Consider the following 23,896-nt stretch of genomic DNA (forward strand, 5'->3'; position numbering starts at 1 on the left):
AGCCCGCCAGAATGACTGGGATGGAAGCAAATAGCCTATGTGCAATCATCGGTCTTATTTCAAGCAGGACCTCAACTCATTGGCTTTGCCATCAGAGAATAATCGCGATGGCCATCGTAAAATTTAAGATGAGGGCATTGGCGGTAAGCTCATTCGCAGCTATCCTTGAAAGGCCCCTTGAATCGCACCTGATGCTGGTTTGAATTCAAACCGTCGAACTCAGACTCGTACTGCTTCGATCCGTTTCATGTGACAGCTCAATTTGGCGCCTATCAGTCCCGAATGATGTGAAATTCGCCCACCACTAACAAGACAAATCTATGGTTTGTTGCAACTTTTGATGAAAAAAAAAAAGAAATTCGTGGGTATCGCAATGGTAAACAAAAGACCGACGAACAAGACGCCAGGCCGAACGCAATGGAAGATCGTGTAGAAGCGCTCACTTCTCGGGGGCATCGGGGAGACGCTCAATAACGTATTTTCCGCGAGCAACGCTCATAATAGGAGCACCGGGGATTTTACTATAAACGTCAGAATAAGCACTTCAACTTTTCCTACTCCGCAGAACATACCGAATACGTCTCTTGAGATCGCGATCGTTGGTGGCGATGATGTAGACACGGTGCTTGATCACGCGGTCGACGAGACAGTCATCGGCATAGGTACCCTTGTGGTCACATTTGACTCTCTCGAACCGGGTATCCTTGGCCACACGCAGGGCGAGACGGTACTTCGGGCCCAGCTTTTCCAACTCGGCAAGCACGCAGTCTGTGACTATAGGAATACACTTTGCGTATAGACAGTCCATCATGCTGGGGATGACCTCGAGCTTGTGTTGAATGGTGTGGGAGATGAAGTTGGTATCGACCAGGACGGAGTACGGGGGAGCGAGAGCTGTGTTGTATTGGAAGAACATGGACGAAGGAGCCTGGGGACTGGAGATTTGTTAGACCTTTGCATTTTTGACATTTCATGCAGTTACTCACGCTTCTCTGATCAGATCATCCTTGGGCTTCTTAGCCTCCTCCTTCTTGTCTTGATTTTGCTTCCTAGTTGGTGTTAGCAGGTTTGACAGGACTGGGATTCAAAGGGGACAAACAGGCGGTTGTCCTTCATAGTTATGGCCCTCTTGGCCAAGGCAAACTTTTTGGTCTTCCTCTGGACACCCATTGTGACGTTAGGCTGGTAAGTTGATATGAACGAGGTTGATGGGACCTTGGAAGGTTTTTTTTCTTATCGGCGATCGAGGCATGATGACTAATCAGAGATAGCCCGACCGTCGGCAGGCAATTTGAAAGTGAAATAAACCAGAGAAATCTAGGAAGTGTAAAATAAAAACATAGATATCTGCATCTAGTTCGCTAAGAAGCATATCATAGCCTTGCCCTCTGGAGTTTAGTTCACAGTCGTTGTGTTGCGTCCCCAGCCCTGCGATGTGAGGTGCAAAACAGTCAGGTATATATAGAAATGTCCATCACCTTTGAGATTGCTTTTTACATGGTATAAAGCGAAGGGGCCTAGCATCTAGCGTCTTCAATGTTATGTTACATGCTTCTCTGCCCAAATTGGGCTTCAAAATTTGAAGTGACCTGACTCTGTGCATAAGATTTTGAATGTAACAATCTTATGTGTAATCAAATAGGAAAACAGCTTTACAATAAAAGCCCAGCTGGGCACAATGGCTAGCGCGCGAGACTTATACTTTGGTACTTGAGATTCCCTGGAGGAGATTTGCTTCAAACATAAGGTTTATCTTGAGGTTGCCTGTGACCCCGGCGTTGGGCTTTCTTTCCTTTCCGATTCATTTTTTTTTTTTTTTTTTTCGATTTGCGCTAAAAAGCAAAGGAATTAGGCCAGAAATGGCAGAGTTATGGCGCTTTCAGTCCATGCGGTGGTGCTAACATAGATATATAAATGTGATACCTGCAAAGTTGGAAACTACAAGAGGGTAACAAGTGCAATATATAATTATGGCGTCATATTGTAAGAAATCAGAACTCGATCCTGCCCAATTAGAGTACATCGAGATCTCAGTGTATGATAGCATCATTCATTAAAGGTCTTTGTGGTCATTAAGTACATCCCATTCTATCTCATTATACCGAATAGCGCCCAATTCTCCCAATTCCCGTCTAAGTCATTATTTCCGTCTAGAGCGCTGTAGAACTGAGTCAAAGTCAGAAAAACATGTCGTAGTTGGTCATCTGTGCTGGCACTCACCATTTAAATGTCACGTCGGTGTCCTTGGCCAGCATATCTGCCAGGTGGGAAGGTGTACTCGTCTTCCCAGTGTTCCTTGGCGGCCATCAGAGGAGCCCAATCCTTCTTCAGGTTGCTGAAGTGCTTCTTGAAGCGAGAGAAGTGAGAAGATTGGGAGGATGAGGAGGTAGAGGATTGTTTTGAAGCGTCTTTTGAGGCATCTGTAGTGTTGCTTAGAGCCTCAGAGCTCATCTTGATAGATGTGGAGGCGCTCATGATGTATGAAGGCTTGCGGGATGGCAAGGAAAGGCGCTAGTGGAAGAGTGGATTGAGTTGATATACTCAATTTTCAGATGCGAGAGCAGGCTTATTATATATCTATGGAGTCAACTGTGAAAAACCTAAGATTAACAATAAAAATGAAATATGTGCAGGGCTGAAAACCTTTAATGCCTCAGCCGAGTTTGTACCGAGTGATCGCCGGTTCTCTTTCCTGCCGAACAGGCCGATCAAAATCTAAATGATTTCAATGCTGACATTTTCTCCAGTCTGGGCCTAGCAAATGACAATGATTTTCGGCGCCTAGTTCGAATAGGATTGCTGTGTGCAGGGTTTCGGCGATCGGTCGGTGCAGGCTCGGTCTCTGTGATGGAGGTGTCGATCAATGGAACGGTCCACTTAACCATTCATTCTTATCTTGACCCTTGTCGCATCAGAATGCAATCTGTTTATATCTCAGTTCGCCTGATGTGAAGAGGTGCTGGGTGCCACTTAGTTCTTAAAATACGTTGGCAACGGGCTAGCGGAGATCCACTTCGTCAACAAGTAGATTGTGCGACTGGTACGATATCCAGGCATGAGATCACGACCATGACAAATCCTGGCATGTGGGAATGGTTGAAATTGGTGATCACTATCTATGACTCTTGCTGCACTGGGTCTCGACTCGAACCCAACGTTTACAACGTCCATTCTTCTGAGACTGACAAATTCTAAGCTAAACCGGCAGCATTGCGACGCGAGAAATATCGGCGCGGGACATGTGGGCCGTGCCTACCCTACGATTAACTTTTGCTTCTGGGTGGCAATATAGACCCTAGCATCTTGACAGCCTGAGACTGAAGTGATATCATGGCATCTTCCGTTCGTCTAAGTATGAGCGGCGACTTTCACGAACCGATTACTGATGACTTGTACTCCTTTGAGAGACATAACCGTGTTGGGATGCAGTTGTTCAAGTCATGACGGGCTATAGATGTCGAGATATATGTCGAAGCCCGCTAGTCCGGAATAGGAACACTAAGCCGCATTTGGAGCTCTATATCATTACCTCAGCTGGCAATTGATACTCCATCTCTGAAGTGGGCCGAAAAACAAATCTTTGTTTTGGTAAAGCTCGAGCCTTGAATGTAAAGCTCTCTCCTCTCACTATGAATTCAATCAGGCCAATGGCATCGCTATGTAGCGGATTGACAAGAGGTGTCCCACTTTGGAGAAAAGTGGATAGTCCGTTGCCCCTCGGTTTTCGTCAACATCTTTTCTCTCCTCAATCATCTTCATTCTCATCTACATCATTCAAAATGGGCGTCGAGAAACTGACTTTGAAGGAGGGCAACGGCATTGACTACCCTAAGAAGGGTGAGCACGTCGCCATCCACTACACTGGCTGCCTTTATGACGAGAGCAAGGCCGACAACCACTTCATGGGCACCAAGTAAGCTATCCCCTCGGTCTCGATCGTTCTACTTGCTAACATATTCTCAACCCAACAGGTTCGATAGCTCCCACAACCCCGGCCGTGGTCCCCTTGCCACTCCCATCGGTGTCGGTCGTCTCATCCGCGGTGCGTCCTCTCTCTCGTCATACCCTGGATGACAACATACTCGCGGACGAGTTCACCTTGAGCGATCACATACTAACTCGCTTTGGATTTAGGCTGGGACGAGGGTGTTCCCCAGATGAGCCTCGGCGAGAAGGCCATCCTGACCATCAGCCCGTGAGTTATCCCGTCGAACCTATTATAGACACTTGGCTAACGATTCCCAGTGACTTCGGCTACGGTGCTCGGTACGTATAAGCTGAACCCACTACTTCCGACGCTTTCCTGCATTCTCGGGGTATTAAGTATAAGCTGGATACTAACGAATACTTAGTGGCTTCCCCGGTCTAATCCCCGAGAACTCCCGTCTCGTCTTGTAAGTCATACTGTTTCCCCCTCGAATGAGAACATCCGGGCTAACTCTCCACAGCGAGGTCGAGCTCCTCAAGATCGGCACCAAGAGCGTTTAAATCAATTGCTATTCGCCAAAACTTGACCCGCAACTCTAATAACTACGTGGAGAGAATACCGGCTTGATCCTGCTCCTACTTTCATGTGAGCAGGTTACACCAATGCCGAAATAAAAATGCGGTCTCTTGCTGTCCCTCGATTAGACTCGTTCAGCGAAGAAAATCGAGTGGATTGGCATGCGTTTACCATTGTTTCCCGTGCTGCTTGCAGTAGACTTTGTAGATGTTTGGGCGAATGTAGGTCCAGATATGTACGGCTGTACAGCTTGAATACTTTTCCATCGAAGTTTCTAACTTGAACTGCTATGTGGCCAAGACAAATGCTCTGATTGTGGGCTTCCTGCTTGCCTGACTCTATACCCAGTAACTGATACGAGGGCGTTCCGGCCTCGAGGCTCAACTAACATTCATCGGAAACTGGAATGCTATCCAAGGTGAGAACTATTATATCGTGCCAAAGAGGAACGTCTACAAGCAAATACCCCATAGTCACCGAAAATGGGCCATCAAATACAATGTCAACAACTGCCATAGAATCCAAATCCAACGTAAAAGAAGTCTTATGAAACCCAAGTATCAATAAACATTCTCCTCCCTATCCCCTTACCGTGCAATAGTATTGATATAATCAATCCCATCCAGCCGATATTCATCATCCTCAATATAACTCTCGTTCCGAGGTAAACGGAAAACAAAATTAGTAGCCCGATTCGAATAGCGAGTCCACCTGGGAATACGGTCCACTATGAACCGTCAGCATCATCAATCTCCAACTATGACTCCGAGTAGATAAACATACCACCATGCCCATTAGGATCCAAATCAGCTACAAAAGAAGCCCACATCCTTGCAGCCATTTGCCCAAGCTCCAGCCGGGCAGGATCAGAGCCTAGAGGCGTAATTGTCTGGACGGGATTGGCAAAGACGAATGGGATCTAAAGATCATTCCTCACTTAGCCACGAAGGTAAAATAGAATAAAAGACAGCGTAGTATCTACATACCTCAGCAAAATGCTGCACGCCAATTGTACTCGAACTATTCTGCGCAGCAACATCCCACCGGTACGAGTAAACCCTACCGGCGAAACCGGACATCGTCTGCGCTAGCAATCGCCGCGGCGCGACCATCGTTATATCGCCGGCCATTGAGGCGTACCGCTTATACATTACTCCTAGCGAGGGCCAGGTTGTGTTTCCCCATCCGTACGGACAGCCGATGGATGAGATGTTCGGGTAGTGGGTTATGAGTTCTGTTGCTTGGGGGCGGGTGAGGACCCAGCGCTTTGATGCTGTTTATTTGGTAGTATCAGTATGGAACGTATAGTTTGATGGGTAGGTTCTTGCGTGAAAGTTGAATACACTTACATATCAGCTGGTCGATGCAATCCTCATCGGTATTTGTCCCTGTCGTGCCGAAGCTGGTTCCTTCGTCTGTGTTCGTGCCGAGGAGTACAGGTACTTTGGATATCTTGCCTTGCTTGTAGCTTATTTGCGGGTATTGGGAGATGAATGTGCCGTCGACTGTGGCGAACCATTCTAGGCCTTCGTAGGCAGCGCTGTATAGTGTTGCGTATGGGAGATTGCGGAGGCACTGGAGGGTGTTTGAAGACTCTGTGCATCTGATCGCGATGAATATTTGTCAGTATCAACTTGAAAAGAACTCAGCTTCATTGGGGGATTGTAAGAGGGCATACCCAGCTCTTTCGACAATACGGTCGTACATTGGCTGATGCCATTCGGTTCCATTATATGGGGGTCCGACTGCATTGCCCGAGTCCATGATTGCTGTTTCTGTTCAGTAAATGCTCATTGTGTAAGGAGTGTTAGACATTGCACGTACCAGCCCTGAAAAGTCCTTCATTATCACCGTCGTTGGTGACAAGATGAGCTCCAACACTATAAGCACCCCTGTTTTCAACGACATTAGTGTCACTCTGATATAAGAAGGTAATATCTCCCGGGTTTCACACGCAGACTCGCCCCAGATAGTGATCTTATTTGGATCACCACCAAACGCTTTGATATTCTTCCTCACCCAACGCATAGCAATGCGCTGATCACGCAATGCCAGATTGGTATTCCCTTCGGCCTGACAGTTGATCAGTATTTCGAACTTCTCGAATCCATAAGTTCAAGTCCAATTTCAATGTCGTACCCTCACTTCCTCGGAATCAAGGAATCCAAACGCTGATACTCGATAGTTGATAGAAACACCCAAAACAGGCTTATCGTTCAGATCACTCTGCTGAACAAAATAACTCATGTTATACCTACTCAGAAACAACATAAATAGTCAGTCATAGACAATATACCAAAGAAGCAGCAACCATACCTCGGATCAGCAGTAGCACCCTGAGTCCACCCACCCCCAAAAATCCAAATGACAACAGGGAGCAACTCATCCGTGCTAGATTGTGGCCGAATAATATTCAAATTATGACAATCCTCGTTCAACGTAGCAAGACCCTGATTCACCAGCGTGGTGGTATCGGATCCATAAGCTGGGCAGTCATAGCCATACTGCGTGGCATTGTAGTATACCGACTTGGTACTGGTGCTAGCCCCTGCCTTGGTGAGATCGTATGCTCCCGAGTTACTGTCGTGAGAGGCATACGCTGTTTTCAGTTCTGTAGGTGTGAAGCGGGTTGGTTTGTTGGCGTACTTTATTCCTAGGAAGAGATCTTGGTTGAACTCCGGTAGGCTGCGGCCTATGAATTTTGATTTGTATAGAGTTGCTGTTGGTGGGTTTGCTGTTGTTCCTGATATCAGTGAGAAAAGGAGGGTAGAGATAAGAAGGGAGGTGCTTGATATTGGTTTCATTTTGCGTTGGTTGTAGACTGGTATATATCGTTGCTTGGGGGCTTGCTTTTATACGTAACGCTACCAGCTTTGATTCGGATCTACATGCCCAGATATTTAGCACATAAACAATGAATGGGTTTAATTGTTCCTTCGGGCTCGGAATTCAATCGAAATTACATGTAGCGCAACCCCGCTGTGGAGGGATTCTAGTGAAGTTGTAGCTCGGCGTTGCCTCTATGGGCGCTCATAGGTGGGAAAATAAAGCTAGGCAAATTCGGTGCTCTATATGTTGACCTAGGGGTATCTGATCCCCACACCGTAAGGTACATATTCACTGCACTTCTTCAGGGGAAGATAGCATGACTTCTCCAATATAGATTGACCCTTTATTGTTTAGTATGTGGGCGCATGATATGCCACCAAAAACCCAAGGACTAAAGTATGAGACATGCAGCGAGACTACAAAAATCTGGAAAGACAAAAATAAGCTTCAAGCTACCGCAAATATAATATTCTATTCAGAAAACAATTGATCTAAATGGTGGATTATCAGGCTGAAAGGCCGGGGTGATAAAGGAAAATTTGCTGCAGTAGCAACAAGCGCATTGTAAGTATTGTACACACCAACATGCGCTAGTGACGAAGATGACAGGGGTGACACTGCCTCCGCTCTGTCCGAGGTCAAGCATCACTCAATATCCAAGACATTGACCAATTATCCAGTCGGACCAAGAAGCCGTATGCAGAACTTCAGTGCGGATTCGAAGCTCATCTTACCCTGTCATGTATGCGATGCTCCAGTGCGGCCGAATCTTGGAGCGGTCTAGCACTGGAAAGTGCCAACGCCGAAGTAGAAATAAAGTGCCAAGCCGCTCGGGAAAAGAAAGAAAGAAAGAAAGAAAGAAAGAAAGTGGCGGGAAATGAAAATGCAATGGTGAACTTGAGAGGTCCACACACGGAGACTCTTATTATGTACGCTTGGAAATTCAATCAAACACGTTAATCGTCCTTCGCCCGCTCATGTGCGGAACCTGAGCCTGCCGCGAATCCAGTCGCACGAGACCTGCTCGCTGCGGCTACAGAGGGGCTGTTGAATCGGACGGATGAGGCTGAAGAGGATGTGCCCTGCTGCTCAGACCTGCGGGATGTGCCCTTGAAAGGGCTGGGGGAGTTTCGACCATCTATCATCCCATCGTCCAACTCGATTAGATCGTCCATCCGCCACTTATTGCGACCCCGATTTGGGCCCTGCTGGTTGGGGGTTCCTTGCTGCAGTTCATTGATGCCAGCCTTGGCCCGCGTTGCTACATTGCGAATCCATCCCTCGAACGCACCGCCGATGTTCTCGAGGCCAGTCGATGCATGGGATGTGGCGCTGGACACAGACCCGAAAGAAGCTTTCCGAGTGTTTTCCGGGGGGGCGGAGCTAAATTTGGCATATGCTGTGCGAAGAACTTGGTGAATCCATCCAATGTGGGCCCTGGTCCAGTAGAGGTCGGATCAAGGGTTCCTACTCCAGTCCCAGACAGATGCAGACTACTGCGTTGACGGCGGTGTCCAAGGCGAGTAGGACGCGCGGCCCTGGGTTTAGCTTGATCGCCACTGGGTCGAGTGCGTGGGAATACACCCAATGATAAAGGTGGTGGCGGCGATCCGGTGGGAGAAGGAGGTGTGATGGTCTCGCGGTAAGAGCCAAATGGTTCAGCGTCGGTGTAAGATACTGATTTTCGCCGGGTGCGCGGAAAGAATCCTAAAGCCCTTCGAGGGACCCGACCAATTTGTACTTGGTCCGGAAACCCATCCATGTACACCCATTTCTCATGTTTCCAAATCTGGTTGTCATCCGTTTCAGAAGTAGTTGCAGGGGAATCTTCTGCAGAGGGGTTATCGGTAGAGGTAGCCGGAGGGGCAATAGAGCTGTCATTGGGATCTTCAGGATCAGGCCCCAAGAGATCCACGGGCTTCGTTGAGGCAGGCCGGCCTTTCACGGAGCATGCATCGACCGGGAGAAGGACAGTGTTCCGACTCTGGATATTATCGTTAGGCCAGAAGCCATTCGCCTTTCGGAAAACCGCAGCCTGGCAACCATATTTAATTGTCACACCGGTGATGGTATCTGTTGCTTGTACTCTGTGGATGTAGGCCAGGGCATCTTCGTCGTGTTCCGGATCCAGGGCTTGGTGCGAAGTATCGCCAGAGTCGCGTCGTTTGTGAGTAAATGTGCGACTTGTGATCGGGTCACTTTCAGCTAGGAGCAACGCCTCTCTCTTTTTAGCCTGCACCAAAGCTTGTCGTTCCTCCTTCGTCCCGGTTCCAACCTGCGGCGAATTCGGCGCTGATGGCCCCCACGTTGAAAGTCCCGACCGAGGGTTACTTTTGATACATACGTCCGAGCGAGATGGCTTTCTAGTGTGTGATTTGGTCGTATTATTTGGGGTGGATCGTCCAGTATCGTTCCCAAGCACCGAGGATGCCAGACTCTGGAGAGAAGACCATGATGAGTCAAGAAAGTCGGCAGTACCACGCGATGATGAAGCCTTTGATGACCCGTTCCAAGCAAATGAAGTTGTCTCGTTGCGAGAGCCACGATTGATCGATTCGGTTGCGCGCGATGGGTGTTTCATCGGCAGTGGGGAGGCCCCCCGGGATGACAATGGCGAGGGGGTCGCTCCACGAGATCGGGTCGTGCCACCATCGGAGGGTGCAAGAGTCGTTGAAAATGCAGAGGAGAATGGCTGGGAGTCATTCTGGTAGGAGCAATTCGTATTATTATTGCTGTCATCTTCGTCGTCCATGAATGAGACTAAGCGGCGAGGGCGTGATCGGACCGTAGAGGTTGACGTTGTGCTTGCGCTGGCGGAGTTGAAGCTTGGTGAAGCATTGACAAAGCTATTTTGGGAACTCATTCCTGACAAAGAACCAAGTGAATACCAGGTGTGTTCTTCTAAGAATGCAAGTGAGCTCCCGTAGTGTGTGCAGCCAAGTCACCAGTAGCCATTAATAACCTAGAAACCCATTCGTCCACCCCGGAGTCGCATTCGTAATGTGAACAGCGTAGGACAAGCGACTTGACCATATAGCTGGAGGGTTCATATAACAAGTACAGAATAAGAAACGTTCCACGGCGGAGAGGGAGAGTTGGCGATAGGGAAGTCAAGGAGGCGTGAGGTGATGATAACGACCCGCAGGACCCTTGTGGACAATGGGCAACGAGAGTGAAGCAAATTAGACCCAAAATAAGGAGAGCTCGCGATCTGTACAAGGACTAGAATGCAGCCACAGTAATGTAGGAGCAAGTTCCAGGTTCGGGGGGCGTACGTTGATCGGCAGGTGACTTCGCCGCTTGGCAAAGTAACAGTACATGACGTTGCCCGGGGACTGTCACCTATTATGGGTACCGGTACATTCCTCTTCACAAGTCGCACCTTATATGTTTTACGTACTCTATGTCAATTTCACTTAGAACATTCTTCAACACTCTTTATATTAGGTATCCAAGCAATTGTACACAAAATTCTATGGACAACCCCAAAACACAGACTCCAGGGCCGTCAATAAGCAACATGGCCTGGCAAGGGTCTCTTCCAGTAGATAACGCCCAGTCTTCGCACTGCGAGGGAAATCAAATATTAACATATGAAAATTGCTGTCTATTATTCTGGAGGCTCAGTCATCGCTGAGTGACGAGCCTCGGCTTCTGATGTGGCTTCAGATTCAGTGCTCCAGTCTCCATCTTCCTTCTCGCTGACCTTTCCAGTAGGCATTGGAGAGGGCTGGGGAATGACCTTGACACCGCCAGCGCGGGAGAAGAAATCTTCTGTCCGAAGACCACGAACTTCTTGAGGGTTCACAGCATCCATTTGCATGCCATTCGCCTTCTTCTGTCGAATCAACTCCCGGACAGGTACCATTGCTGCATCTCGGCAGGCTTCCTTGATATCACTGCCTGACATACCGGCCATTGTTTTGACCAGATAGTGCAGGTCAAAGTTATCGCGGTCAACCTTGGTGTCCTTGAGGATCAGGCTGAGAATGCGGAGTCGCTGGGCAATTGGAGGAAGTGTCACGGGGAACTTCTTGGGCATTCGGCGCAAAATAGCCTCGTCGATATCTTGAATGCGGTTGGTAGCTCCAAGAACAACGATGCGCTGCGGCTCTCCCGTGGAATTCGCCGAGGTGAGACCATCCCAATGTGTCATAAACTCGGCCTTGACCATACCACTTGCCTCATGCTCACCACTTCTCCTGGTTCCCAGAACGGCATCAATCTCATCAATGAAGACAATGGCGGGCTGCAACTTGCGCGCGAGCGAAAACACTGCATTGACAAGCTTGTTGGAGTCACCATACCACTTCTCTGTCAATGTCGAAATGTGCAAGTTGATAAAGCATGCGCCACTCTCAGATGCCAATGCTTTGGCAAGCATAGTCTTTCCGCAGCCAGGCGGACCGTACAACAGGACTCCGGAGGGCGCCGTCAGGAGGGATGATGTGGAAGCATAGAGGTGAGGCATTGTCAATGGATAGATGACCGATTCTTTCAACTCTTCAATAATTTCGTCAAGACCACCAATATCCTCGAATGAAACTGCAATATCCTCTGGCGCAACAACATCCATCGCGACCGCTTGTTCGTATTGATTCAGGGTGAGCTCTTTCTTTTTCTGTCCTCGCCCACGCTTCCCTTCACGCCGCGGTGAGTCGTCATCTGAATCATTTCCTTCAAGTCGACGCAAGATGGCTGCCGACTTCTGCCGTTGTTCCTCTTTCTTCTGGCTCTCGGGGTCGAAATCAAGGCGTGATAGAAGGTAGCGAACTAGAAAATATGCCGAGGCGGACTTTCAACGGCGTTAGAAACACCCTCGCGATTGAAAATGCAGAACTATAAACTCACAGTGCCTGCGATCATCACCATCTCTTGGAAGAACTGCTGCCATCTTCGGCCACCGGCTGAAGCCATGGTGATAAAAATGGGAATTAGATAGGTAGATATGACAAATGACAAAAAATAAGTTCCGGAGAAGTTGAATAAGATAGAAAGAAGCAGATTAGATGAGATTATAGAAGACCGAACCCCCGAAGATCGGGCAGCTGTGGCGGGAGCCGGGGAATGTCACATGTCGCAAGGCGGAGAGGTGTTGTTGTTCGGCGCGTCCCCCATGAGTTTGTCTCCGCACACTCCATTGCACAATGCCCAAACGAAAGGCGCCTTCTAAGATCTCTGGCCTTTTGGGCTCAGATGATGAAGATCTCATGCAGGTCAAGCAAACCGAAGCCCAAGAAATACACGACGAGCCTCCCGCCAAAAAGCGCAGAGGCAGACCGCGTACTTCACATGAAAATGTGACCGCCGAACCCAAGCCCAAGCCCAAGCCCAAACCAGCAACACGAGCAAAGAAACAGAAAGAAGTAGTTGAAGCTACAGAAGAAGCCCCCGCTCCAAAGAAAAGAGGCCGGCCAAGAGGAGGCAGTCGCGTGTCGCAGTCGCAAGATCCCGAACCAAAGAACCAGACAGCTGCCACCGAAGAAATGCAGATGGACGATCATACTCAAGACCAGGAAAACGAAGATCCCCAGCACTCGCAAAAGACCAATGCCACAAAGCCAGCACCCGCCCATCGCGGACGAGCTGCAGCCAACGCGAAGGAGCTTCAAACAGACAATGGATTCGAGTACACTCCACGCGCCAATCAGAAAGCTAGTGCTCTAGAAGAGCCTGAAGAGCATCCCTCACTCAGTCCTCATCCTCGGGCGAAAGGGCGAAGAGCGGGGCCTGAAGTAGAGGAAACACAGCAAGCCGATGAACCTCCCGCAGAACTTGTAGATGAGACAATCCTTCCCAGTGAACCGGCCTCGAGTCGCTACATCACATCACCTGTGAAGAATGCTCGCGCCCGAGCGTCCCTTCTGCGCCACCCACCAGATTCTTCTCCTCGGAAGCGCAAGCTAGGTGAAATTGAACAGAACGGCGATCCAGAGTTAAGGCGTAGGCTTGGTGAACTCAACAAAAAGCACGATGCATTGGAAGCCAAGTATCGGAACCTTCGGGAGATTGGAATTGTCGAGGCCAATGCCAATATGGACAAATTGCGGAGACAGAGTGAGATTATCACTACAGGTAGATTGCCCCATGTTACTGTAGCAGCCAAAATGCATCGATTGACATACGAATAGCTTCGAACGATTTGGTTGCCTCGCTCAGAGCAGAGCTGCAAGTCCAGCGCAAGCTAGGGCAGCAGAGCCGTGGATTACAGAAGCAACTCAGTGACCGTGATGCCGAGATGGCCACACTCAAGTCTCAAGCTGGTGAGGCGCAAGCTCAACTCGCCTCTGCCCAAACCGAGGTCAAGGCCCTACAGACCAAGCTTGCTGCGGCGCGCAACACAGCTGCCAGTATTGAGGGAGCTGCCAAGGTACCCGGCAGTGCCATCAAGGGTGGCCCAGCCAACCGTGCCAATGCAGCAGCCAGCGCTGAAGCCGCGCAAGCTGCACAGCTGGCACAGCTAAAGGAAGATCTGTACAGTGACCTAACCGGATTGATCGTTCGCGATGTCAAGACCACGGATACAGATCATGTGTATGATTGCATCCAGACCGGAATCAATGGAAGTAAGTTGCTAGATCTTTCGGTAATCTCCTTGTCTTGTCTAACCTCCTTGCAGCTCTTCATTTCCACTTGGCCATCCCCAAGACATCAACTAACTACGACAATACCGAGATCCAGTACCTGCCTCTCTTGGATGCCAACCGGGATCGCGACTTGGTGAACATGCTGCCGAACTTCTTGGTGGAGGATATTACCTTCAGTCGTGGACAGGCGGCCAAGTTCTATACGCGGGTAATCGATGCCTTGACAAAACGCCGCTCTCTTCCAGCTCAGTAGTCAACATTTATATAGTGCTTCATACATTGCAAGAAGTCGGGGCAGGTCAATGTTATATGTTTGTTCTCTACTTCGCTTTAGTGTAAACAGTGGGTTCTGCCGTGCGCAATTGAAACGCTATGATTGGCTCTCACCGCCCCCAAGGTTCCCCCCAATGCGGACAAAAGTTGACGTGTTGCGTTTGACATGCCTATCATGCTTGTCTCCTTTCAATTGCTTTGCTCAATTCCTTCTTGATATCATTTGTGGCAGGGGACCACTTCCACTCTTTTGCCCCTTGAGCTGGACCTGAGAAGAAATACATCATGGCGCGTCTCGGCCGCGTCGGGTTCCTGGCCCTCGCGGTGGTATTCCACCTGATCTATACATATTCAATCTTCGACATCTACTTCGTCAGCCCGATCGTGAGTGGCATGCGATCATATGGCGTTGAAAGATCCTCTGAAGTCGCGGCACCAGCCAAGCGTCTCGTCCTATTTGTCGCCGACGGCCTACGAGCCGACAAGGCCTTCCAAGCTTTCCCCGATCCTTCTCCCGATGCCGATCCAGAATCCCAAGACGTGATTCGCCTGTCTCCGTTCATTCGCTCGAAAGTTCTCTCCGAAGGTACATTTGGCGTCTCGCACACCCGCGTACCCACCGAATCACGACCTGGCCATGTTGCGCTTATCGCCGGACTCTACGAGGATGTGTCCTCGGTCACAACTGGGTGGAAGATGAACCCGGTTAACTTCGACAGCGTGTTCAACCAGAGCCGACACACGTGGAGCTGGGGTAGTCCTGATATTCTGCCCATGTTCAAAGAGGGCGCAGTACCTGGTAGAGTCGATGCGGAGATGTACAGTGAGGAAGCGGAGGATTTCACTGTCGATGCTACGCACCTGGACACCTGGGTTTTTGATAAGGTGCATGGGCTCTTCGAGTCCGCAAAGACGGACCCCGAAGTGGATCGGAAGCTGCGAGACGACAAGTTAGTCTTCTTCCTTCATCTGCTGGGATTGGATACCACTGGTCATTCTTTCCGGCCTTATTCGAAGGAATATCTGCACAACATCAAGATTGTTGATTCTGGAGTCAAGTCCGTCACAAAGCTGGTGGAGGATTTCTACGGCGACGATAAGACAGCATTTGTGTTCACTGCGGATCATGGCATGAGTGACACCGGCAGTCACGGTGACGGTCACCCAGATAACACGCGTACACCGTTGGTAGTCTGGGGCTCTGGTGTTGCGAAGCCACAACTTTCCATTGACGGAATTGCCCCCGGCCACGAAGATGGCTTTTCGTCCGATTGGGGATTCGACCAGGTCCGACGCCACGATGTAGCACAGGCCGATGTGGCCGCACTCATGGCTTATCTGGTTGGACTTGATTTTCCCGTTAACTCGGTTGGCCAGTTGCCGCTTGAGTATCTCAATGCCAGTCCCAGGGAGAGGGCCCTGGCTTCGTTGGCCAATACGCAGGGGGTTTTGGAAATGTACCGCGTGAAAGAGGAGCAAAAGAGACACGCCGTGATCCGGTATGTTCCTTACGATCCTCTGTCTGGATACCATGAGACCTCAATTGAAGGCCGACTGGCAAGAATCGAGGAACTCATTGCCAGTGGTGATCCCGAGGAGGCCATTGTGGTATCCTCTGAGCTTCTTCGGACTGCCCTTGAAGGTCTGCGCTATTTGCAGACCTACGACTGGGTGTTCCTGCGAAGTATTGTTTCTGTTGGATACTTGGGTTGGATTGCTTATGCTCTGACTACGGTAATTGATCTGCATGTCTTGCATGGAACGTCGGACTCTCACCGAACGACAGCCAGTATTTCGTTCTTCTCATCCATTCTGGTTGCGCTCTTCTCCATCTTCCTGTACCAGGGCTCCTCCTGGCGCTACTATGTCTACGCATTCTTCCCAGTATACTTCTGGGAAGAGGTATTCGCGCGTCGCAGGGCTTTGATCGCCGGTCGTGAGATTGTATTGGGCCATGTGCGCTCTTTCACTGGATACCTCAAGTTGGGTCTTCAGCTGCTGGCGTTCCTCGCAGTGATGGAGGCCTTGGTCCAGTCCTATTTCCATCGGGAGATCTTCACCGTTTGCTTTGCTCTGGGTGCGTTGTGGCCTGTGGTTCACGGCTTTGGTTTCATTCGAAGCCATGCACTGCTTTTTGTAACCTGGGCACTTGGTTGCGGATTAATGAGCACTTTCACTCTTCTTCCAGTCATCAAGGTGGAAAATGTTGACACAATGTAAGCTTCCTGTTTCTTCATTAGTTTGCACCTCATTAACACTTTCATAGCACTTATGGTGGACTGGTCATGTTCCTGACTGGCATCTTATACCTGTTGTTCGAGGATAATATCATTGGACACGGCAATCGCAATGCCATTGGACGTGTCGGATCGCGAGTGATTATGGGTGTTCAGATTGGCATGGTTCTTCTTGCCTTGATTGTGACCAGATCAACTGTGTACTCGTTGCAGGCTCGCCAAGGCGTTCCCGTTGGAAACATTGTTGTTGGATGGATTGTACTGGGTAAGTTCGGTTTATCAAAGATCTTGGATGATATCTCTGAGCAATACTAATGAAGCTCAGTGGCCTCTCTCTCCCTCCCATTCTTCCACCGTCTGTGTCCAAACAGCCACTATCTACACCGTCTTATGGTCATTTTCTTGACCTTCTCACCAACCTTTATCATTCTCACCATCTCATGGGAGGGACTGTTCTACTTTGTGTTCTGCATGACCATTGTAACATGGGTTCGTTTGGAGCACGCAATTTACGTCCATACAAAGACCAATACTACGGTGCAACATGCCGGCAATGGCTCTGCCAAAAAGCCTTCGACTGGCACTGCCACTGTTGACGGCGAAACCTTCCATTACCGTGCTCTTACGCTCTCCGATGTCCGTGTGGCACTCTTCTTCTTCTTCCTCTTGCAGGCAGCCTTTTTCAGCACCGGAAATGTCGCCTCAATCTCGACCTTCTCCTTGGACAGCGTCCGCCGTCTAGTCCCCGTCTTTAACCCCTTCAGCCAAGGCGCTCTCCTCATCCTTCAAATCCTCATTCCATTCGCCATTATCAGTGCCAACCTGGGCATTCTCAACCGGCGACTGGAAGTTCCACCTAGTGCCCTCTTTATGGTTGTCATGGCCATCTCAGACATCATGACCCTCAACTTCTTCTTCATGGTCCGAGATGAGGGCTCCTGGCTCGACATTGGCATGACTATCAGCCACTTCTGCATTGCCAGTGCCTTGTGCACCTTCGTGGCAGGTCTGGAATTCTTAAGTGAGCAATTTGTCAGCGGCGTGGACGTGAATCCTACAGTAGCAGCTGTTGGATCGGCCGTGGTCCAGGCCATGAATGAAGCGGCTGACTGTGGCCACGAGGCAGACCGCAAAGAGCCGGAACCCAAGAAAGCCCAGCTTAATGGAAACGGGGTTAAGCAAGGCCGGTCCAAATCAAAGGGCAAGGCCAAGGGCAAAAGGACCGGGTTCTCATAGCCCACTTGACATGTGGGTGTAGTATTAATTCAACCCGGGGACCACCCTGCTCCCCGAAAACCCGCAGGAATACTACAGGTTTAATTGGGACTTTTTAATGTATTTTACATGTACCACATGACAATTTATCTACCTCGTCAATATCGTATTGAACACGAACCTGAATACGCAACGCAAACGCTACAATATGATATAGATTCGATCAACCCTCGCCCTAGCAAGACTATGTCCAATAGTAGAGTACCGCAGAACTTACCCTGCAACTCATCCCCGAACCCACAATTCCTCCCCGAGAGACAAGGGCGATCGGACTTCCATTCCCCTCCGATCATCCCCTAACCAGCCTAGCCCACATAATAAATTAACAGGCACATCCGCTAAACAAGGATCTCGACCCGGCGAACGGGTCCAGGATCATGGTGCCTGACCGAAACAGTGGGCTCTATACCCAAAACATCAAAGAGGCTTGCAGAAGGATCATCTCCTATGTGGAGCCCTGTGCTGTGATTGGCTGGGGCGCTTTGTGCCGAGGTATCACAGGTTTGCTACAAGATGTCCTGTAGAACATCAGCTCTTTGTAAGGAATCTGGGGATCGGAGTGAGATGAATACATTTGATGGGATTGGATTAGATGTTCCCCGCGTTTTTCCTTTGTGTTTTCGTCTCCCGGGTTCCGCCCCCGCAATATCGCTTTTGGCGGGTTTGATGGTGGTGATGGTGTTGGTTGGGCTGCGTTGAGGGTCTGAGGGTTTGAGGGATCGGTTGCAGTAGCATGATCTACAGGCGAACCTATTTTTCTGAAACAGTTCTCTGCGACTGGCTTGTCAGTCACGTAGATGTAGATGTGCTTGATTATAATGTATCGAGCAAGTCATATGGCTATGGGTTGATAGATGTATACAGCTGCCATTTTCTATAGAGGTAACACAACACGAACTCCCCTCATGCCACCCAATAGCCCATATGCAAACACATACCTCCGAATGCAAGAACATGCTCACCGGTCAGAGTACAGAGCAATAGAAAATCCCCGACTCAATCCGTTCCATTGGCATGCTGCGTGGCTGTAGGCTTCTCCGGCCGTGGCTATTCCATCTGGTAACGTCATATCCCACAGACGAATTGCAAGTCGTCGGCAAGAAAACCACATACGGGACGATCCCCAGGAGGCTGAAGTCAGGGAACGGTGTGCAGGTGGGCCTACGCACACCGTTGGAAACTAAGTTACTTGTCTTTACCCCTATCCCTTGCCGTATTGGGCTTTGGCTCTTGCTGCTTTTTGTATATCTGAGCATGGGTTGATTACATAATAGACATGGCTGTCTCCAGAGCTCCAGGGCTGTTATACTCTCCTTCTTTCCCTGTTTAGCTGAATGCTTACAGCAAGGACACGACAGATTATAACACCAACTCTGTAGGGCAAAGCTAGAAGAATTGATGTTGAGGTCATCAAGTATACCTATAATCTACCTCTTAGGAAGCGGACGTTGGCCATCTTGAACGGTGCATTATATCCTTATTACTCAATTTCTCTGGTTTAACTAACAGAATGAATTACTTTCAAATCTTTTTCGTACGCACCTACAGATAATTTCTGAAAGCTTTCAAATCGGAACGCAAAATAGGAACAAGTAGCCTTTTAGGGGGAGTCCAGGCCGAGACCCGACTCGAAAGCTAGATATATATTCAGTGTTGCAAACATGGGCTCTAGCTAAGTTCCTCCTCCATCAACCACCGTAGTAAAAAGTATCTGTGTTCCTCAAGATCCATTTCGTCTTTCTTACGTGTCTTCTACTTCATGATCAAGACTTATCAAACAGAAATGTCCACGTACGAGATGAATAATTAGGGCATCTTCATGACCACGTGACCAACAGACTGAGAAATACACAGGCCCAAAGCGGCATCACACGTGCCAAGATAGGAAAGCCCCAGAGGAAATCGGCTCTCCACCATCTCCCCTCTGTAGATCACTACTTCCTGTCACTATTCAGTGACTACTCATAGTGCCGAGTAGAGTGGCTATATGTTATATGCTACTTGGAACCTATCGGGTGTCTAGGGCTACATATACATATGTCGGTAGTTGTGCTGTAGGCAGTACCCTACAGTATCAGCCATGTACGTAGTAGGTACGTAGCTTAAGTTACAGGTTATGGCTATATTCTCAATATTCAGAAATCAATTTTATAGCTCCAGTACCAAAATGCAACATATAATAGTGTGGACGTAAAACCGTTGAAACAGCCTATAAGTTGTACCCAAATTGCTGACCAGGGGGAGATCTCCACCGTGATGATTATTGCCACAGCCCTCCCCCAGATATTCCTTCTCTCTCTTCTTCCCCCTCTGTGTTCCGATACTTTTTCTTTTGATCGCGTGGCGTCCTCCTTATTCTCGGTGCCTACCTTACAGCCTTGAGTCTTATATCGCCAGCTTCTTCCCTCCGCCCTCCGCCCTTACCTCCTTCACCTGCGACCCTCTCGACCTGAGAGGCTGCATGGAGACTGCGCGATGAGCACCAACGAATTCCACTCCGAACAGCATTCGGACAACTCGCACCCCAGCCCAGCTCCGAGTAACGCGGGCTCGACGGGGACGTCGGGCATCACCGTGCGCAATGGTCCGCAAGGCCAACCGCTGAGTTTTAGGAGGTAAGTTTTGCAAGATGCGATGCTGAGAGACACTGGAGACACTGGAGATGCTGGAAATGGCGATACAGTCTTCAATATGTGCGCTAGATGCTATATTGGTTGATGCTGGGAGTCGCGGGGGGTGTGCGGGCGCAGCCCAGTGAGGAACTGGGTTTTCCAGGGTCTCACACCCCCGTTGCTGGAGAAAGAATATGCAAGGTCAAGCATTTAAAAAGGCGTTTGCTGATTTGTTTTATCTAATTTAGACAACGTGCATCACGCGCGTGCGAGGTACGTTCTGGATTCTCGAGGGGTGACGCGACTGGGGTGCCGAGGTTCTCTCGCACCTCGGCTCGGTTGCTTATCGGTGAACTGCATATACTTCCTCCCCACTATAGCTTCAAACTGGACAAAGTGGCTGACTGTTTTTCTGTGTGAACTAGACTTGTCATGCTCGAAAGGTGCGTTTTCTCTCGGTCGCACCGTTGCATCGTCGCACCGTACCTCGTCGTCGCTAACCCCTCACCGCCTATAGGTCCGATGTGATGCTGCGAGTCTCGGAGTGCCCTGCACCAATTGTGTCGCCTTCTCGATCGAATGCAAGATTCCCTCGCCGAAACGAAAGAAGAGTCAAGCCAAGAGCAAGGATGAGTCGCGGTATGGTGACAGTCCCCCACACACTGCATCCTCGCTCGTCGACGCCGCCGTTGCTCAATTTCGACCCACCGAGGAGCCAGCGCGCTCTGGATCTGTGTCTGGATCTGTCTCGGCACCACGGGAAGCGGAGCGGAACTCCGACTCAGACGAGAAGGATGCTTTTGGATACAGAGGAAACCGTATGGCTACCGAAGGCATGCCTGTTACCTCTCTTTCTGAGGCCGAGGCAGCCCAACAAGCATCGGCCAACAATGCCTACGCTCAATTCATGAAGCCCAAGTTTGCTCGGGCTCCGATAAAAGACGCTGGCCGAGTGGCGTATCTGGGCGAGTCATCAAATCTGTCTCTGCTGGTTCAAGATCGACATGGCACGACAGATGTAGTGCACTACCCGCTCCCACCGAATATCAGAGGATCTCGCGCACGCTTGACAGACTTGGACAATTTGGAAATCGATATTCTGCATCAGCGCGGTGCTTTCTTGCTCCCTCCAAAACCGCTGTGCGATGAGTTGGTCGAAGCCTACTTCAAGTGGGTGGCGCCAGTGGTGCCGATTATCAACAAGAGTCGCTTCATGCGTCAATACCGAGACCCTAAGAACCCACCTTCGCTGCTTCTCTTGCAGGCGATTCTGCTGGCAGGATCGAGAGTCTGCACCAACCAGCAGCTGATGGATGCTAATGGGTCGACCACCCCCGCTGCCATGACTTTCTACAAGCGTGCTAAGGCGCTATATGATGCCAACTATGAGGATGATCGCGTCACCATCGTGCAGGCACTGGTGCTCTTGGGTTGGTACTGGGAAGGACCTGAAGGTGAGTGATTGATCAGCATTTACCTTTATTTCCATTATTTCACCCTCTAATGAATTATAGATGTCACCAAGAATGTGTTCTACTGGACTCGGGTCGCGATGGTAGTTGCACAGGGCTCTGGAATGCACCGCAGTGTCGAAATGTCACAGCTTAGCAAACCAGACAAGAGACTCTGGAAGAGGATTTGGTGGACTCTTTTCACCCGTGATCGTTCTGTGGCTGTCGCATTGGGACGCCCAATCGGAATCAATACAGACGACTCGGATGTTGAGATGGTCACAGAAGACGATTTCATTGAAGATGAGCTCGATGCCCCGGCCGACATTCCTCCAGATCCCGTCCATGTCCACTTCTTCCTCCAATATGTTAAATTGTGTGAGATCATGGGCTTGGTTCTGTCACAGCAGTACTCTGTGGCTTCAAAGTCACGGCGCATGAATGCAATGGACCTCACCCACTCAGATATGGCCTTGGCCGATTGGCTGCAGAACTGCCCCAAGGAGGTTTGCTGGCAACGGTCTAGACATCATTTCTGGGCAGCTCTCTTGCATTCAAACTACTAGTATGTGGTTTCCCCTCTGAATTCTCGACTGAAACTAACTATTTTAGTACCACGCTATGTCTTCTTCACAGGGCTCACATGCCGCCTGCCTCCTCTGCGCCAAATAGTTACAGGGTTGAAGAAATGGCTTACCCATCACGTACCATTGCCTTCCAGGCTGCAGGTATGATCACTTCAATTGTCGAAAATCTGCACGCCCACGGAGAGATTCGATTTGCACCTGCATTCATCGTTTACAGTCTTTTCTCGGCCTTGATCATGCACGTGTATCAAATGCGTTCTTCGGTTCCTTCGATTGTGACGACTTGCCAGGAAAGAATCAATGCATGCATGCTGGCACTGAAGGATGTATCAAAGGTTTGGCTGGTGGCGAAGATGGTCAACACGCTTTTTGAGTCTATTCTAGGAAACAAGATTCTAGAGGAGCGACTCCAGAAAGCTGCTGGCCGGAAACATCAAAGAAACCGACACGAAAACGCCGCCTCTTCGAAGAGGCCAGACCCGCCGAAACGCAAGTTCGACGACATGGATCTCGGACTGCCAAATGGTGGCCCTACACCTCCTGTCTCATACGAGCGCTCTCGTCCCCAGACGCCCGCCGTTACACCATCACGAGAACTGAACCAACCCCCTCTGGGCCACCAATCACCAAACACACACCGCGGTCCCCACGATCCAATGACAGGTACAGGCAACTCTCGAGCCAACACCCGGCCAACAACTCCCTTCAATGGCCAATTCTCTCTCCCTGCCACGCCCCCCGATTTCTTCCTAGTAACGCGCGCGTCACCAAACCTCTCTCCATCCCTCTGGGAAAACTTCCAACCAGATCAACTCTTTCCCGACGGCACAGCCTTCTTCCCAGAGCTGACCTCTCCACCCCCACCTGGCTCAGTCGACCCATCCCTCCATATCCCATCCAACCTCCAACCCCCGAACATGTCCCAGCGTCCAGGCCCAATGATGAACAACCAACCCCAGCCGGTTCCAGGCGGCCGCAGCATGCCCGCCTCCCAGGGTAGCCCACAGATGATGCAAGGCATCCCAGGCGCCGTTGGCATGCAGCCAACAGCCCCACAACCAATGTTCGGCATGGACGGCCAACAGACCTGGCCCCCAATGCAAGGCCTCGACGGAACAATGAGCGGTGCAGCCATGGACAACGCCAGCCAGGATGATAACTGGAGTAGCAGTTCGCGCAGTGGACCTACTGCACCTACCACACTGAATGTCGAGGACTGGTTCCAGTTCTTTGGTATTAACGGTGGCTTTGGAGATTTGGCTGCGTAATTATGTCCCACCCGAGCTTTGCTCAAGCAGTTACGTTTGGTTCTTCGGGATGGCGGCTTGGGTCTGGCTTTAGCATCGGATTGGAATCCTTTCAATCCGCTTTGCGTTTTTTAATCTAATTGCTATGCCTTGTTATGCTTTGCTATGTTGGTATATACTATTATCTCTATCTCTATCGCTATCTCAATACTTGCAGCTTTACTTCCTGCTGTCTGTGTTGGTTTCACAAAACGGTTACGAGGTGGTGGCGTTTTGGATGTGGGATTGGTTGAT

The 23,896-nt window shown here is 49.8% G+C and overlaps 9 protein-coding genes across 9 annotated transcripts; 4 read left to right on the forward strand and 5 right to left on the reverse strand.

Annotated features, from left to right (window-relative positions):
- Positions 1-439: 439 nt before the first annotated feature.
- Positions 440-1,170, reverse strand: N7508_009939 (rRNA-processing FCF1 family protein; the record flags this gene model as incomplete). The annotated part of the gene is made up of 4 exons (XM_058467999.1): positions 440-521; positions 573-935; positions 987-1,049; positions 1,100-1,170. 4 exons carry the CDS (start codon positions 1,168-1,170, stop codon positions 440-442), a joined length of 579 nt encoding a protein of 192 aa, XP_058315845.1.
- A 1,053-nt stretch (positions 1,171-2,223) lies between these two features.
- On the reverse strand, positions 2,224-2,475 carry N7508_009940 (uncharacterized protein; the record flags this gene model as incomplete). Its single annotated transcript, XM_058468000.1, has 1 exon — positions 2,224-2,475. One exon carries the CDS (start codon positions 2,473-2,475, stop codon positions 2,224-2,226), a length of 252 nt encoding a protein of 83 aa, XP_058315846.1.
- A 1,304-nt stretch (positions 2,476-3,779) lies between these two features.
- Positions 3,780-4,488, forward strand: N7508_009941 (FKBP-type peptidyl-prolyl cis-trans isomerase; the record flags this gene model as incomplete). The annotated part of the gene is made up of 6 exons (XM_058468001.1): positions 3,780-3,913; positions 3,972-4,042; positions 4,135-4,195; positions 4,246-4,266; positions 4,353-4,394; positions 4,449-4,488. The coding sequence occupies 6 exons, from the start codon at positions 3,780-3,782 to the stop codon at positions 4,486-4,488; spliced, it is 369 nt and encodes a 122-aa protein (XP_058315847.1).
- A 603-nt stretch (positions 4,489-5,091) lies between these two features.
- Positions 5,092-7,308, reverse strand: N7508_009942 (putative triacylglycerol lipase (LipA); the record flags this gene model as incomplete). The annotated part of the gene is made up of 9 exons (XM_058468002.1): positions 5,092-5,231; positions 5,288-5,423; positions 5,491-5,777; positions 5,854-6,107; positions 6,183-6,273; positions 6,329-6,396; positions 6,459-6,577; positions 6,644-6,758; positions 6,821-7,308. 9 exons carry the CDS (start codon positions 7,306-7,308, stop codon positions 5,092-5,094), a joined length of 1,698 nt encoding a protein of 565 aa, XP_058315848.1.
- Positions 7,309-8,289: 981 nt separating this feature from the next.
- On the reverse strand, positions 8,290-10,196 carry N7508_009943 (putative LysM domain protein; the record flags this gene model as incomplete). The annotated part of the gene is made up of 2 exons (XM_058468003.1): positions 8,290-8,716; positions 8,746-10,196. 2 exons carry the CDS (start codon positions 10,194-10,196, stop codon positions 8,290-8,292), a joined length of 1,878 nt encoding a protein of 625 aa, XP_058315849.1.
- Positions 10,197-10,943: 747 nt separating this feature from the next.
- N7508_009944 (protein-degrading AAA family ATPase MSP1) lies at positions 10,944-12,250 on the reverse strand (the record flags this gene model as incomplete). Its single annotated transcript, XM_058468004.1, has 2 exons — positions 10,944-12,128; positions 12,185-12,250. The coding sequence occupies 2 exons, from the start codon at positions 12,248-12,250 to the stop codon at positions 10,944-10,946; spliced, it is 1,251 nt and encodes a 416-aa protein (XP_058315850.1).
- Positions 12,251-12,480: 230 nt separating this feature from the next.
- On the forward strand, positions 12,481-14,173 carry N7508_009945 (putative chromosome segregation protein (Pcs1); the record flags this gene model as incomplete). Its single annotated transcript, XM_058468005.1, has 3 exons — positions 12,481-13,408; positions 13,465-13,899; positions 13,953-14,173. The coding sequence occupies 3 exons, from the start codon at positions 12,481-12,483 to the stop codon at positions 14,171-14,173; spliced, it is 1,584 nt and encodes a 527-aa protein (XP_058315851.1).
- Positions 14,174-14,478: 305 nt separating this feature from the next.
- N7508_009946 (mannose-ethanolamine phosphotransferase MCD4) lies at positions 14,479-17,666 on the forward strand (the record flags this gene model as incomplete). Its single annotated transcript, XM_058468006.1, has 3 exons — positions 14,479-16,409; positions 16,460-16,695; positions 16,756-17,666. The coding sequence occupies 3 exons, from the start codon at positions 14,479-14,481 to the stop codon at positions 17,664-17,666; spliced, it is 3,078 nt and encodes a 1,025-aa protein (XP_058315852.1).
- A 2,514-nt stretch (positions 17,667-20,180) lies between these two features.
- On the forward strand, positions 20,181-23,623 carry farA (CeGAL family transcription factor; the record flags this gene model as incomplete). Its single annotated transcript, XM_058468007.1, has 6 exons — positions 20,181-20,320; positions 20,566-20,590; positions 20,743-20,760; positions 20,835-21,771; positions 21,832-22,333; positions 22,381-23,623. 6 exons carry the CDS (start codon positions 20,181-20,183, stop codon positions 23,621-23,623), a joined length of 2,865 nt encoding a protein of 954 aa, XP_058315853.1.
- Between the last annotated feature and the right edge of the window lie 273 nt (positions 23,624-23,896).

This window comes from Penicillium antarcticum (assembly GCF_028974205.1).
Source record: "Penicillium antarcticum strain IBT 31339 chromosome Unknown utg000009l_segment0_segment0, whole genome shotgun sequence".
Taxonomy (NCBI): Eukaryota; Fungi; Ascomycota; class Eurotiomycetes; order Eurotiales; family Aspergillaceae; genus Penicillium; species Penicillium antarcticum.